Genomic DNA, 15,307 nt, shown 5'->3' with positions numbered 1-15,307 from the left:
TTGAAATATATATAAAAAATACAATAAAAGGGTCACAATTTGTATTATAAGTAGACAACATGTTTAGTGTTGACTCTTGACCCCCCCCTCCAAATAAAGTTCAACCTACAGAGTCTTTTTTTTTACACTTGTTAGCACAAGACAGTACAGAACGTGTAGACCAGTGTTTCCTGAAACACTGTATGACACTGTTTTTCAACTAAGGGTATTCATATAATTCATAATAAATTTTAATTGTTCATGCAAAATGTTGAAAGCCATAATAAATGGAAAACAGAATTAGTGATTAAGTGATTACCACACAAAGTTTTTCCACGTAAGCAATTTATTGTAATATAATTTACAATTTCTTTCATCTTCTTAAAATAAACCAGCACATTCTAGGTCTTGAAGAATGAGCCTCAGGTCTTGAAAGCCAACAAGAGGTTCATTACCTAAAATAAAACACAATACAACGATTTATCATATGTTTGGAACCATTCTTCATTGAAAAAAAACAATACATTTCTTTTTACTTTAGCTCTTTATCAGCATCATTTATTTTCATATTATATTTCATATAAGTTGTACACTGTTAAGGGAAGTTAAAGGAAGTTTTTATTATAGTGCTTCTATGAAAGTCACTTTAATGCTCTGTTCATTCACCTGAGGAACAAAAACACTGTGCCCTACCATGCTGCAGCTGCTTTATCACAGAAGAATTATTTATGCACACAACAGCATTCAGGAGCATTTATTGCAATGCCTTGCACAAACAATTTTTCTATTTGACTTGGATCAAAATAACCTTCCTTCTGAGGTTTAAAACAAACCATTTTCCTAAAAAGTTATTGGTAATTATATTTTGAGCACCAGAAGAGTTTTACTGAATGCTGCCTGGCAAGGTTAAATGAAATAACCAGTTGGTCATGCTGTATGTGTAAAACAGTTACATGTACCCTGTGAAGCAAGGAACACTAGGGTAAAGGCTTCTATAGTTAGAGCAGGGGAACCCAAGCTGTTTTTACTCATCAGCCATACAAGTATGAGAAATAAAAAGGTTCTGCGTCTTGCCAAAAAAAAAAAAACACTGATTGGCTGTGGACTGCCCCCTCAATTAGTGTGTTTTGGGGTCACTAGGTCAGAGGTTATTAAGATAATTATATGAGGACTTTAGAACCAGCTATTACATTTAGCTCAGCTGCAACTTTGTCATAAGATTAGCCTCGGTATCTCAATATCTAATTGTGGGGCGTATTTTAATATGGTGTTCAAATGCATATTACAATTAAATGCATGAAGATAACAATTACATTTACCCACCAAAACTATTTACTTTTTTTGCAAAGGAACTCACATTTCTTTGAATTTAAAACAAAACAAGCAGGTTAAAAATCTCACACCATGCAGTAACAAACAGCAGTCAATGCTGACAGACAACTCATGTCATACATTTGCAATGCTATAATGCAACATGTAAACAACAGCCAATTAAAATGTAGCCATAAGAAATCCTTGGAAGGCTACAATTAGTTTAAAAATTTAATCACAGGACAAGACATTAGCCGTACATCATACCATTATGTTTGTTCAGTGCACATTCATTCGGGTTAGGTTTAAACTAGCAGTTAAATATTCTTATTTAAAAGGAAAACTATACCCCCAAAATGAATACTTTAGCAATAGTTTATATCAAATTAAGTTGCATATTAATGAATCTTACCAAACTGCTACAGTGGAACCTCAATTTTACATCCCCTGATTTTAAGTTTTCCCTCATTTTACATTACAGTTTTTTCGTGGTCCCAAATATATATTATTATGAATAATACATTTCCCTCATTTTACATTTTCCTGGATTTTACACCATTTTTTCTGACACCCTGAAAAATGGGGGTTCTACTGTATTTATATTTAAGTAAATATTGCCCTTTTACAGCTCTTACCTTGAACCACCATTTCATGATGGTCTGTGTGCTGCCTCAGAGATCACCTGACCAGAAATACTACAGCTCTAACTGTAAAAGGAAGAAGTGCAGAAGCAAAAGACAGAACTCTGTCTGTTAATTGGCTCATGTGACCTACGATGTATGGTTTGTTTGTGTGCACCTTGATCCTATGATCCCAGGGGGTGGCCTTTTTTTTTTTTAAAATAGCAATTTTCTATTTATGATTACCCAGTGGAACATACTACTAAAAAAAATATTTTATAAAAATGGTTTATTTAGATGAAGCAGGATTTAACAGATGAGTGGTTTTATGGAATATATTTTTAAAGAGACGTGCATTGTTCAGAGGATATAGGTTTTCCTTTAACAAAATTCTTAAGCATAGGTCAGAATAAAAATATTCTGACCCCGTAAATTGTGCTTAAATCTCATCCTTTAACATTTAAATATATCTGGTCTTGTTTTTATATATATATAAAAAAAAAAATAAGCACAAAATTAGTTTAATTGAAATTTCCTTACCACAGTCTGTGAATTGGGAAAGTTGTAATTACTGGTCAAAACTACAAAACTACAAGATTACTTCAAGTTAATGACTACCAAAATCTCTAGCAATCTAGCCATTTGGCAAATGATGTAACACAAAACTAAGTACCCACATGCACACACATGTTAAAAAATGCTGAGATTTCCATAGACTGAGTAAATATGAGGTGACCGCACTAAGTAGGTAAAGCAACTTTCATGCAGTGCTTGCTTTTTAATAGAAAATGATTAAGGAAGAATTTTGGAGATACATTATAGATCAATCTGAATTCCTTTGCAATAAGTGCTAAACATGGTAGGAAGACATTTAAATGTTTTAGCAAATTTTATGCCAAAGCCTTTTAAATGGAGTCTTCAATTTTTCAATGTATTTTGGTGTTTATGAAACTTACAGGCAAATTCTCCTTGAACCTATAACCTACTATATAAGCTACCTACTTTCCAAGAGAGTTTTTTGCTGCACACAATGTGGAACAGGAATTGTAAGGTGGGAACCCATTTATATATTTTACTTACAGAGCAGCAGCACCAGAGATAATCTCAATAAGTTCCTTTGTGATAACTGCTTGACGTGTGCGGTTGAATGTCAGGGTCAGTTTGTCAATCATCTCAGCTGCACAGAAAAAGGAAACAAAAAAAAAAAGTTAACCACGCCAAGGGTGTAGTTAATTCTGAAATTAGAAAGTGCAGATTAATGTGCCAATCTGCTCTACCTATACATATGTTATGCACAGTCTCCAGGCACAATGGCCACCAGTCATGGTGAGTTTGCACTATATTAATTTGGAGTATAAAAATCAAAACTCTTACATGCATTCTTGCTGGCATTGTCCATAGCAGTCATCCTTGCACTCTGCTCACTTGTAGTAGACTCCTTCAATGTGTAATAGATTATATTTGCCAAAGTAAATTCCTGGTAATTCCTCAGCACATCGGCATCAATGTCATCATAAACACTGATGCTTTCTAAAAACAAAATAAAATGCATATTGATAAGTAAGTCTTATTAGTTGAGAAAATAAAAAATAAATAGATTTTTGTACTTACCGTTAAATCCTTTTCTCTTGTCCTACATTGGGGGACACAGGCACCATGGGGATGAAGATCCTGTTGCTTGGAGAAAGGACACTAAAAGGTTAAAGTTGCTCCTCCTCCTCCGGCTCTGGGCTTCATCCCCGCCTACCTCCTCAATCCTCAGTTTTCTGACCGAAGAAGAGATGACGAGCCCTACCAATTGCCCATGTGAAGAGAAGGAGCTCCACCCCAATGCAAGCTACGCACGGTATGAACCACCTGCTGTTTGAAATTGTTGGTATTTGAACAACAAAAATTATATAAGATATTACCTGATCAATATTAACATGAACTAATACAGGGAGGAAGGCCTGTGTCCCCCAATGTAGGACAAGAGAAAAGGATTTAACGGTAAGTACAAAAATCTATTTTTCTCTTGCCTAGATTGGGGGACACAGGCACCATGGGGACGTCCAAAGCTACCATGAGGGCGGGACTTTTTACCCCTAGTGTTCAGGGAATAACCACCTGCAACACTTTCCTGCCGAAGCTCGCTTCGGCTGAGGCGAATGTATGCACCTTGTAGAATTTGGAAAAGGTGTGTGTGGATGACCACACTGCAGCCCTACAGACCTGTTCTGCTGAAGCCTGGAGGCGAACCACAAAGAAGTGCTGAGTGAAGAAGTAGAATGAGCTGAACCCGGAAGGGTGTGGCCTTACCTCGTACCTCATAGGCCTTCAAGATTGTTGACCTAATCCATCTTGCATTGGTAGCCTTAGATGCCTTAAGGCTTTTCCGTGGTCCTTCTGGTAAGACAAAGAGGTTGTCTAGCTTCCTTCTACTCTTGGTAGCCCTGGTGTATGTTCTGAGAGAACGAACCACATCTACGTATGTAACTGTTCCAAATTTGTCTTTTGTTCAGGACAAAATGAAGGAACCAGCAGGTCCTGGTTAAGATAGAACTCCTTAGGAAGAAATCCAAGGTAGGTCTCAACACCGCCTTGTCCTTGTAAAAAATCAAAAATGGTGGACGACAAGATAGAGCTGCTAGTTTTGAAACTAGTCTAGCCAAAGTGATGGCTAATAGAAAACTACCTGAAGAGTCAGCAGAGTTAATGGAATTGAGCCAATGGCTCGAACGGTTGCTCCTGCAATACAGAAGGTACCATATTGAGATCCCAGGGAGGGATTGTATGACGGTATGGAGGTATCATCCTCAATGCTCCCTGTAGGAAGGTCTTTATGTTGGGCAGCATTGCAAGCTGCTGCTGCTGAAAAAGGATAGATAAGGCTGATACCTGAACATTCAGTGAGCTGAGTGCCAGCCCTTATTTCTAAACCCTCCTGAAGGAATAACAATAGGCTACTTTCGTCCCAGGACTGTGGGTCTTTGGCTTAGATTTACACCAGGATATGAATGTCCTCCATACCCTGTGGTAGATGCGTGCGAAGACGGGCTTTCTGGCCCTTAGTAAGGTCGGTATGGCCTTTTTTGGAACTCCTGATCTGGCTAGGATTATGGCTGCAAGTGTCATGCCGTTAAATCCAGCCATGGTGAACTCAGGTGGAGGATCAGTCCCTGAGATAACAGATCCATTCTGTCTGGAAGGTGGAATGGTGCGTCCACTGATGAACTTATGAGCTCTTCGAACCAAGTGTGGTGTGGCCATTAGGGTGCCACTACAACTGTTTCTACCCTTCTTGATTACCCTTGGCAGAAGTGCCAGTGGTGTGAAGACATATGCTAGGTGAAACTGCCACGGAACCACCAGTGTGTCCATGCTAGGGCCAGAGGGTCATTGCTTCTTGTGAAGAACCTCATAAGCTTGTTGTTGTACCTGGATGCCATTAAGTCTACTTCCGGAGTGCCCCGCCTTGCCAGAATCAAAAAACCTCTGGGTGTAGGCTCCACTCTCCCTGATCTAAGGTCTCTCGGCTGAGAAATCTGCTATCCAGTTGTCCACTCCAGGGATACTGCGGAGATAGCTGGGTACCGTGTTTTACACCCACAGAAGAATTTGCTGTGCCTCTGCGAGGGCAGCTTGACTCCTTGTGCCTCCTTGGTGGTTGATGTAAGCCAACGCTGTCACATGGCCTGACTGTATTCTTACAGGTAGATCTTGAAGTCTGCCTGACCATTGGAGCAATGACAGGTAGATTGCTCTTAATTCCAGGATGTTGATGGGGAGTAGTTCTTTCTGTGACCAACGTCCCTGTACGGTTAGGTCTCCCAATACTTCTCCCCAACCTTCTAGACTGGCAACTGTTGTGATGACTGTCCACTGGTGATTGGGGAAGGGTTTTCCTGACGGAAGTGTTGTTGGTCAAAGCCACCAACTGATAGAGGTTCAAACTAGATCTGATAGGGGAATCCTGCAGTTTAGGTTCGCTCAGTTCCTCCTCTGGTGTTGGAGTAAGGCTCTGCATGGCTCTGGTGTGGAGCTGCGCATATGGAATCGCAGGATGACACTATAGTCCCTAGCACTCTCATGACAACCTTAAAGGTACCTGATCCATTTTCTGCAGAGATGACAGGAGCCCCTGCATGGAGGTGATCTTGGATTGGGGAAGGAAGGCTCTTCCCAATGAAGAATTTAGATCAAGCCCTAAATATTCTGTACTCTGGGAAGGTATGAATCGAGATTTTTGGAAGTTTATCTGCCAACCTAACAGCATTAGTGTCTGGAGATGAGTTGTGGCCAGTGCCATGGAACTGGCCTTTACCAGTTGGTCGTCCAGGTATGGTATGACACTCACTCCCTGAAGTCGCAGGTCCTCTAGAGCCGCAGCCATGACCTTTGTGAATAGCCTTTGCGCGGAGGATAGTCTGAAGGGGAGTGCCAGGGATTGCCAATGTTCTCCTGCCACTGAAAAGTGAAGGACCCAGTGGTGGTTGGGATGTATGGGGACATGCAGGTATGCATCTTTGATGTCGATCACCGCCCTGAAATCCTCTATGTCCAGGGACATTAGGACTGACTGGATGGATTCCATCTTGAAGTGGTGCTTCTTTACATGGTCGTTTAGTGCCTTTAGGTCTAGCACCAGGTGAAAAGATCCATCCTTTTGGGTACTATAAACAGGTTTAAGTAGAAACCGAAGCCCCTTTTACCCTTGAGGGACCGCCATTACTACCGCGGAGGCAGTCAGGCGTGTGGAACCCCATGGAAAGCTGAGTGCCTGGGTTCTGTGGTAGGGAGCCTTGAGATGGAAAATCACCTCGGAGGTAGCTGAGCAAATTCTATGAGATAGAAATGATCTGTAGGACCCAGGGTTCCAGTACTCTATGCCGTCACACCTCCCGAAAGTGACTTAAGCGTCCCCCAAAGGTTTAGCTTTCAGGGGTGGGCACCTCCTCATGCGGAGGCTGTTTGTCCCGTGCGGGCTTAGGTGCTGCTCTGCTTCCTGACCAAGAAGTGCTCTGCCTTGACTGGAATCTGGGGCGGGTCGGAGCTTGTTGCTTTTCATGTTGGGACCTCTGGCTCTGTAGCTTGAGAATTTTCCTTCTCTGTTCAGCACCAAAAAGTTTTTTTTTTGTTTTGTTTTTTTTTTCAGAGAATGGGAGACCAAGCAGAGACCACTTCAAGGTAAGATCTGTTGACCAGTTTTTTAGCCAAAGGAAACGTCTGGCTGCAATGGATTATGCCGAAGCCCTTGTGACGAGCTTAGCCGCATCCAGGACTGCTACGCAAATTTATGTATTTGTGTCCGCTATCGGAGCTAGAAAGAGGTATGTGGAGGGGTCTTCTGAGCCATGAGTTGGGCCACCTGTTCCACCAAAACTTCCATTGACCTGGATACCCATGGGGTGGCAATAATAGGTCGTAGAGTTCTGCCTGCTGCTGTAAAAATCGACTTGCAGAAACCCTCAAGACGTTTGTCGATAGGATCGTTAAAGGAAGCCGCGTCGACTACTGGAATGGTGGTGGTCTTTGACAATTTAGAGACCGGTGGGTCCACTGCTGGGGGTGAAGACCAAGGTCTGTAAAGTAAAAGGATAAGTTTGAGTAAAGCGATGGAAAATTGGACTCTATGGTCTGGCGTTTTCCATTGTGCTTTAACAATGTCACCCAGCTGTTCATAGGCTGGAAAGACACAAGAAGACTTCTTTTGCCTCTTGAAAATGTTATTGGTTCGCTCTGCTAAAGGTGGGGTGTGCCTGAATCAGGCTCTCGACCTCTCATTGTGATCTAGGGGTATCCTGATCCTATTCATCTGCGGATAGGATCTGTCCCTCTTCCCAATGCCTCTTCCTGTTCATCAGGCAAAACAGGTGGGGAAAGGGGAGGTCGCTTTGTGGCCGACTGCTGAGTGACCGGTCTGTGAGGCTCTGTAGATAGATGCTGTAGGACCTTATCTAGAGTCTCTGGAACTCTGGCTAGGTTTTGTAGACCAGCTAGAGATAGAGCGCACACCAATTCAGAATCCAAGCTCGTTTGATTAGCCGTAGCTGTCGCAGAGCTGGCTGGTAGGGCTGTGTGGGATTGTAATTGTGCAGTGACTGCTGCAGTCTTACAGGCTTCACATATTGGCTCAGCCAAAACACTAGCAAATTTAGGTCTGCAAGTAGCCCATGCCAAATACTAAATTGCATTGGTGGTACATGCAGTTGCCTGCTTGGGAAGGGACTGGTCATCTGCCCTGCCTGCATGGCTATACTATGTAGTGCTACCCAGTAAGTAAGATATTGGGGAATATTAGGAGAGTCCAGAGGAGTGAACCACTTCTCCCTTAGAGTGCGATCTGTGGAGACAGAGGGAAGTAGTGAAAAACCCCACAGTAGGTCCCATAGAGAGAGGGAAGTGTTAATCCCCTAGAGAAAGAGTAAGGGAAGTGTAACTACCTATTCACCAAGGTAGGAAGGAATGGTGCCTTGTTCTTCTCTGTGAGAGACAGTGAGGCTGGAAACGCTCAGTACTGGAGAGAGAGATGCGGATCCAAAATGGCTGCCAGAGAGGTTTCCCGGGCTTTGGTATAGTACCTTAGTAAGATGGCGCCCGTGAGGCGCGTGTGCAGCGACTCGTGCACAATGAAATAGACGCAGCGCCAGATGGTGGCACGAAAGATCGCTGGGAATGGCACTGAGTTACCAATGCGGGGACTACTTTTAGTGCTGTTGTCCCATTATGATCTACATATATAAAAGCATTGTTAGAATTCTGTTCTATGGAAAATATTACTTAATATTGATTCATGAGGAAATTTATATTGTAACCTTAACATAAATATCAAATAAAAAGCATGAAACAGGAGGGTGATTTAGACAAACTGTGTGTTGACAGTGTCTTTATATCTACTGATGACCAGCTAAAGGTCTACTGGTAGATCCCATCTACCTTTTGGACATCCCTGGCCTAGGGAAATCTTTGTCAGAGAATAGCAGTGAAAGTGAAACTAAATGCCTAGGAAAATCTGTGTGAGAGAATAGCAGTGAAAGTGAAACTAAATGCCTTTCTGCAGAGCTGACAGGCAGCATGTAATGGGGGGAGGGAGGAGGGAATTGACTTACCTCCTCGTGCCAGCCAGGAATGCTCAATAAAAGATATACCCTCCGTCGTGGCTACTGGTGCAGCCTCCGGAGAGCGGGAACCAGTGCCCAGGGTAGTGTGGGGGGGAGCTCCCCAGCCTGCAGCCTCCGTAGAGCGGGAAGGCTATAGAGCATCTTCAGATCAGAAGTCCTTGGCTGGAGGGGTTCTGGAAGAGAAACACTGACCCCTAGTAGTGGCATGATACTGAATAAATCTGTACCATTGCTCCCAGCCACGAAGTGTCCATCCTCCTTCTGAGGACACTAAAAGAAAACTGAGGATTGAGGAGGTAGGCGGGGATGAAGCCCAGAGCCGGAGGAGGAGGAGCCACTTTAACCTTTTAGTGTCCTTTCTCCAAGCAACAGGATCTTCATCCCCATGGTGCCTGTGTCCCCCAATCTAGGCAAGAGAAAGCATAAATAGCCAGACTTCAAAATAGAGAAATCTAATTTGGAAATGTATGCTGAAGCATATTATTTAAGCGATATTCACATTCTAGACTTTTGTCATTTCTTCTTATGTTTTATCCACAATAGTGAGCATTCTTTATATAGCTGTATAGCCCTGCTTTATGGTACACTGAGATAGTATCTTCTACAGCTCATAAAATTATTGGGAACACTTTTACACACCCAGCTAGAAGGGTGGTACAGACTACAGGGAGATGCCATTAGTTTTTAAACAGAGCAGTCAAGAACTGTGCATTTATTAGACGTGTTTCTGTTTTTTCATGCGATTTGATAAACTTATGAAAATGTACCAAAACATGTTTCACCATATATCTGCTTTTTACATGGTTTGGTTTAACCCTTGTTGCTTCTTTCATATGGACAGCTAATGTTTGAGGAATTTCCTCGGGTTTAAATATACAAAGTAGACGTCAAGAGTTTTTTTTAATAGTTTGTTTTTGGAAAACTCAATATTTGTCCAAATCCAGGAATAATGGTATCAGGATACTCGGAAATGCTTCAGCAGGCATTTTTTGAATTGTTACAAAGAACCCTTTGTATGCTTCTTAAATTCATAGATTATTTTCTCCTGTGTCTCTTCTACACTATCAATATTAGCATCATAGTTATGGATATTGTGAAATAATTTAAAAACTTTATATACTACATATTCACTTTACTACAGTACTTCAGGATACCAAGCAACACAAACACAAATACATTTAATACAATAAACTATAAGCTGTTATGATATAATACATATTTGATGCAGTTTTCAAAATGCAATAGATATGGCTATGAGCAACAACAAATTTTCTCCTCAGAAAAATGTAATCCATGGTTAGGGTGGCAGGGAAACTTACAACAAAATTATGGGTGATGTGTCTTGCAAAATGTACTATGGAGTATATCTAATATATTAAAGTGCTTACCAGAACTTGCAACCGTGTCAAGTGAGAAAAAAGGCTTTTCCTCGGTCTTGTAAGAAATAACAGACCTAAAATAACAAAACACTTTTGTAAAACTTGAAATAATTGGCACAAGTTTACATTTTTTTTAACTTTGTCTATCAACTTATAATAGCAGCACACTTTTCTGGGAATGTTGTCAATACACAAAATTTGTCCCGATGCTCATAAAAAATAAAAATACTACATTTTATTCAATCAATAGTAAAAAATACAAACATACTGACCCCGTATGAGCCACCATTTTTCATAGCAAAGCATGATCCACCTTACGTGTTTCACACCGTCCGGTGCTTAATCCTAGGAATTTTAGCCAGCAATTACTCAATACCAAAATTTAAAACCCGGGTGGTCCCATCCATTTGCTTATCAGTAAGGTTAATTCTTTGGTTTACATTATGCTGTCTCCGTGGAAAGCATAGTGTAAACCAAAGAATTAACCTTACTAATTGGTATTTATAAGCAAATGGGTGGGACCACCTGGGTTTCAAATTTTGGTAATTGCTGGCAAAAATTCCTATGATTACACACAAGAGGGTGTGAAATGCGTCAGGTGGATCATGCTTTTCTATAAAAAACAATGACAGGAAGGCCATGCTACAGCTTCAGGATATTACTGTTGAAATGTACAAGAATACAATAGGGTTGTAGGAGTACTTAGGCTTTGGTCAAAAGGGACAGAGAATTCACCATTTAACGACATGGAAAAGAGGTAGCAGCACCCATCATAGAATAAAACCGCCTTTATTTCAGAATTACATCTGGCACAGCAACGTTTCGGACCTCCTGATCCTTTTTCAAGCTGAAGTATAAAACTGCAGAATGTAACTTCCTTAAATACCCACATTAGCAATGCCCTCTAGTGGTTGTACTTATCCACAGAGTATATTTTAAGCTTAGCAATAACCATCTGTAACCAATTACAATTTTTAAATACAATGTTAAAGTTCACTTATTTGTTACATAAAGGCTAACTTAGCTTCTTGTTGCTTCAATAGTATCTAGTAGTCACTAAAAGAGAAGCAAAGCAATGTGTCATATTAAAATCAGTTTAAAAATCAGAATGCCATATTTATAACAGAGGATACAATTCATATTCCTTATTCAAACCACCAGGCAAGTTAAGTTAGCCTTTATGTAACAAATAAGTGAACTTTAACATTGTATTTAAAAAGTGTACTTGTAATTGGTTACAGATGGTTATTGCTAAGCTTAAAATATACTCTGTGGATAAGATACTTTGTCAGCTTGAAAAAGGACCAGGAGGTCTGAAACGTTGCTGTGCCAGATGTAATTCTGAAATAAAAGGCGGTTTTATTCTTTGATGGGAGTGCTGCTACCTCTTTTCCATGTCGTTTGAAAGAATGTGAAGGTAAACACATTAATTGGCGTGCACCCCTTGAAGTAAGCCTGTTTAAATCTAATGCTGGATGTCTATCTACATGCTCTAGAATTCACCATTAAACCCACACCTTTAAAGGAACAGTAATGCCAATAAATTAAAGTGTTTTAAAGTAATGAAACTATAATGTACTGTAGAGCCTTGCACTGGTACAAATTTTGTGTTTGCTTCAGAAACTCTACTATAGTTTATACAGTATACAGTAACAAGCTCCTGTGTAACCATGGGGGCAGCCACTTAAAGCTGAAAAGGAGAAAAGGCACAGGATACACAGAAGATAACAGATAAGCTCTGTAATATAGAATGGGAGTCTTCAGAACGTATATGTTATCTACCGTGTAACGGCTGCCTCATAGATGCACAGCAGCTTGTTTATACTGTATAAACTATAGTTGTGTTTTTATAACAAAAACACCAGTTTTACCAGTGGAGGGAAACAGTACATGATATTGTCATTCCTTTAAAATACTTACATTTTTAGGTGTTACTGTTCCTTTAATAGCAGAATCTATCAAATCTATTTTCTCTACAGAAATCCACAAGAGAATCTGCCAGCAGGACCAATGCAATTTTGGGAGTAAATTTTCCCTAAGACCAGGCAGGGATATGTTAGCCTTAGTAAAAAATGTGTGTAAAAAGGGCCACCATTCCTATTTTGTGTTTTAATTTACACACATGCTTGGAAAATACAACTGTATTTTTACTCAACTAAGGAATGTAATTATCAAACCTGAATCTGTTGAACACCACAGACCCCTGATCAAACTCATAGCCACAGTTGAGAAGCTCAGAAGCAACAATAGAGGCATCACCAAATGACGGTGGCTTCCGGCCAACTTCCTTGAAGGTTATGAGCAAATGTCCGCCATGGGTTCTGGAAGAGACAAATCATGCATAAAAAAATATTTTCTAGTATCTTAGTATCTTCAGCCAGAGTTCATGAGAAATTTAAATAAAACAATTAAAGGACAAGGAAAGTAAAACTAAAGAAGTAGGTTAAAATTGTTTTACATTATGTTTTGTGCTTCTGTACCAGAAGTTACAACAGAACAGTTATAAAAACGTAAGACTGAAATTTACCTGTGAAGCAGTCCTCTGAGTTTGTCCCCAATTCCAACAACCATTACTTCCTTTCCGGCATTAGAAAGGGAAGAGATTTCATTTTTAATTGCCTTTGCCACGTTAGAGTGAATTGCACCGCAGAGACCTCGATCAGAAGATACACCAATTAGGAGGTGCTTCTTCTTGTCTTCTGGAGCTTTGATTTCAGCTTTCTCATACAATGCTAGAATGGAAAAATCTGTGTTATTCCCACTGGCTTACACTAACCATTAATTTATGGGTGAACAGTGGAAAATCTTTTTAACTAAACACGTAAAATCCATGCAAAAATAAAAGTAAACTACCTAGAAGAGTCTCAACTGTAAAATAAATGTAACATCAAGTCGTGCACTAGTGTTATTAAATTATTTTCATAAATTTCTAGGATATTTATTGTAGCAGGAAGTGTTTTTGTGGCTATGAATAAATACAGGTTATCATATATTACCCAGAGATCCCGTTCCATAGACTCGAGCAGGCTTTAGCTCCCTCTCAGCCCTGGAGTACTTTGCAGCTGCCACCATCTTCATAGACTTGGTAATCTTTTGGATGTTCTTGATAGACTTAAGGCGTCTTGTAACTGTTGCACAGAAGATAAAAAAAGCCATCAAATACACCACAGCTTGCAGAACAACCTGCTCTCATTAAGGGAAAGGTGAACTTAAATTGTTACTTTTTTTCCTGAAAAGAAGCACCGGCCAAAGAAAAACAAAGAACGGCTCACCACCACTTTACCTTATTCTCAGGCGTCCCCATCTTAGACAGCCAAGTAAAGCTTCTGATTTTATTGCACATGCACAAGTGTCAGTCAACACTAAATACAACTGAACAGAAGTAAATTTTCCCCCCAGGACAGTGCTGTTTTTTTTTCTAAAAGGAGCATCAGCTGGGTAAAAACACAGCAATTGGGTTATTTTACTCAAAATAATTTATAAGTGATTAAACAATTCCTTTTACATTACCAGCAAGCAATACTTACTGTCCTTTAATGTTGCCATATTCCTGACCTGGCCCTGGCCCCTGAAAACAGAAAATGAAATAGAAAATGAACATGTGAATCAACTTTGACTAATGTGATATCAATCAGTGAGGAGAAGACACACTGCTACATTTTCACCTGCTATGAAAGGTAAGTTGGATATGAGACACTCATAATACTGTATGATACCTTATGAGATACCACACCTTGCTCAACACAATGGGGGTTATCAAAATCCAAATGTATCTCATTATTTTCTGAAATATAATTTCTGTTATATTCAGAGAAGTGATGAGAATGAAGATATGTGATGCAGGAAATACCCAGCTTCCTCTAAAAATATATTTTTATTTGATATACTAGAACCAGTTTTTTTCTTATAAGTAACTGAAGACAAAGCAAGGTGACCTGTGTACTTTCGTACAACTATAAAGGAAGATAATGTACCAAAATGCTAGTTATTTAAATATTCCTATGATGAATATCCTCATTAGTTAATGAGTGTTAAGAATTCTTTAAATGGCAATGGAACTTCCCATTTTCCACATAAGTAGCCACGGAAGTATGGCTACTGTCCTGTTAAAAAGGTATGTCAGCTGGAGGACTTTCCATGTACAAGAGGTTGTAAGCTGTAGTCGAACAACAGGTGAAGGTCATGGGGGGAGATATGGCACTGATACTATTTAAGAAACGTTTTTCTCTGGGATTACAAAGTACTAAAGTGAGGGTGTGTAATATAGCATATGATATATAATGTGGCACCAGTCTATGGGAACAACTTAACCAGGATACACCAAGTTGACAGCTATTTGCTTGACACCCTCCCACCTCTACAAACAATCTGCCAAAGCTGCTGTCACTGAGACACATCCTTCTGGGAGACAAATCAGAAGTCAAGCTGCCCATTTCTACATTACTTTACGTTATTTTTAGGCACAGTGGAAAGAACAAATAACAGTCTATTCCAGGAGCCACACGCATTCTAAACAACGACAATAAGCAACGAATGACTCGATTCTAGGGCACAGCGCTAAATGGCACACATTGCAAATCAGTAGCCGTTTCATGGCAGCCTGTCAGGCAAGGACCGGCCGCGGCCTAGTAGGGGACAAATCGACAAAACTATCATTGCAGACTGAGTTTACCCCCAGACCGACTGTTTATCTCTTGGTCCCGCTCAACCTTGTTTATTTAGGGCTACAAATACATTTCAAAGGCAGACTTACCATTGTGACTGCAAGACGAGGAAGCTGCTTCGGGACAACATGGTGACTGCAGGCAAGGTCAGTCTATGCAGGACGCGCATGCACGGAACAGGGTCATGAAATGCGCGCGCCAGACGGAAACCTCGCGATATGACGCCATATCAAGTAAGGGCAGCCCCCCTCGTA

General features: G+C 40.4%; 1 protein-coding gene across 2 annotated transcripts; it reads right to left on the bottom strand.

The window, feature by feature from the left end:
- Positions 1-307: 307 nt before the first annotated feature.
- Positions 308-15,295, bottom strand: atp5f1c.S (ATP synthase F1 subunit gamma S homeolog). 2 transcript variants are annotated; one of them, NM_001091279.1, is given in 9 exon segments: positions 308-434; positions 2,991-3,087; positions 3,285-3,440; positions 10,399-10,463; positions 12,567-12,710; positions 12,917-13,121; positions 13,386-13,517; positions 13,917-13,957; positions 15,143-15,199. In NM_001091279.1, coding segments are annotated over 9 exon segments (885 nt in total). In that variant the 5' UTR covers positions 15,184-15,199; the 3' UTR covers positions 308-430.
- Positions 15,296-15,307: the final 12 nt, after the last annotated feature.

Source organism: Xenopus laevis, chromosome 3S, assembly GCF_017654675.1.
Source record: "Xenopus laevis strain J_2021 chromosome 3S, Xenopus_laevis_v10.1, whole genome shotgun sequence".
Taxonomy (NCBI): Eukaryota; Metazoa; Chordata; class Amphibia; order Anura; family Pipidae; genus Xenopus; species Xenopus laevis.
Note: the sequence above shows the minus strand (reverse complement) of the source record. Positions and strands in the feature narration are given on the sequence as shown.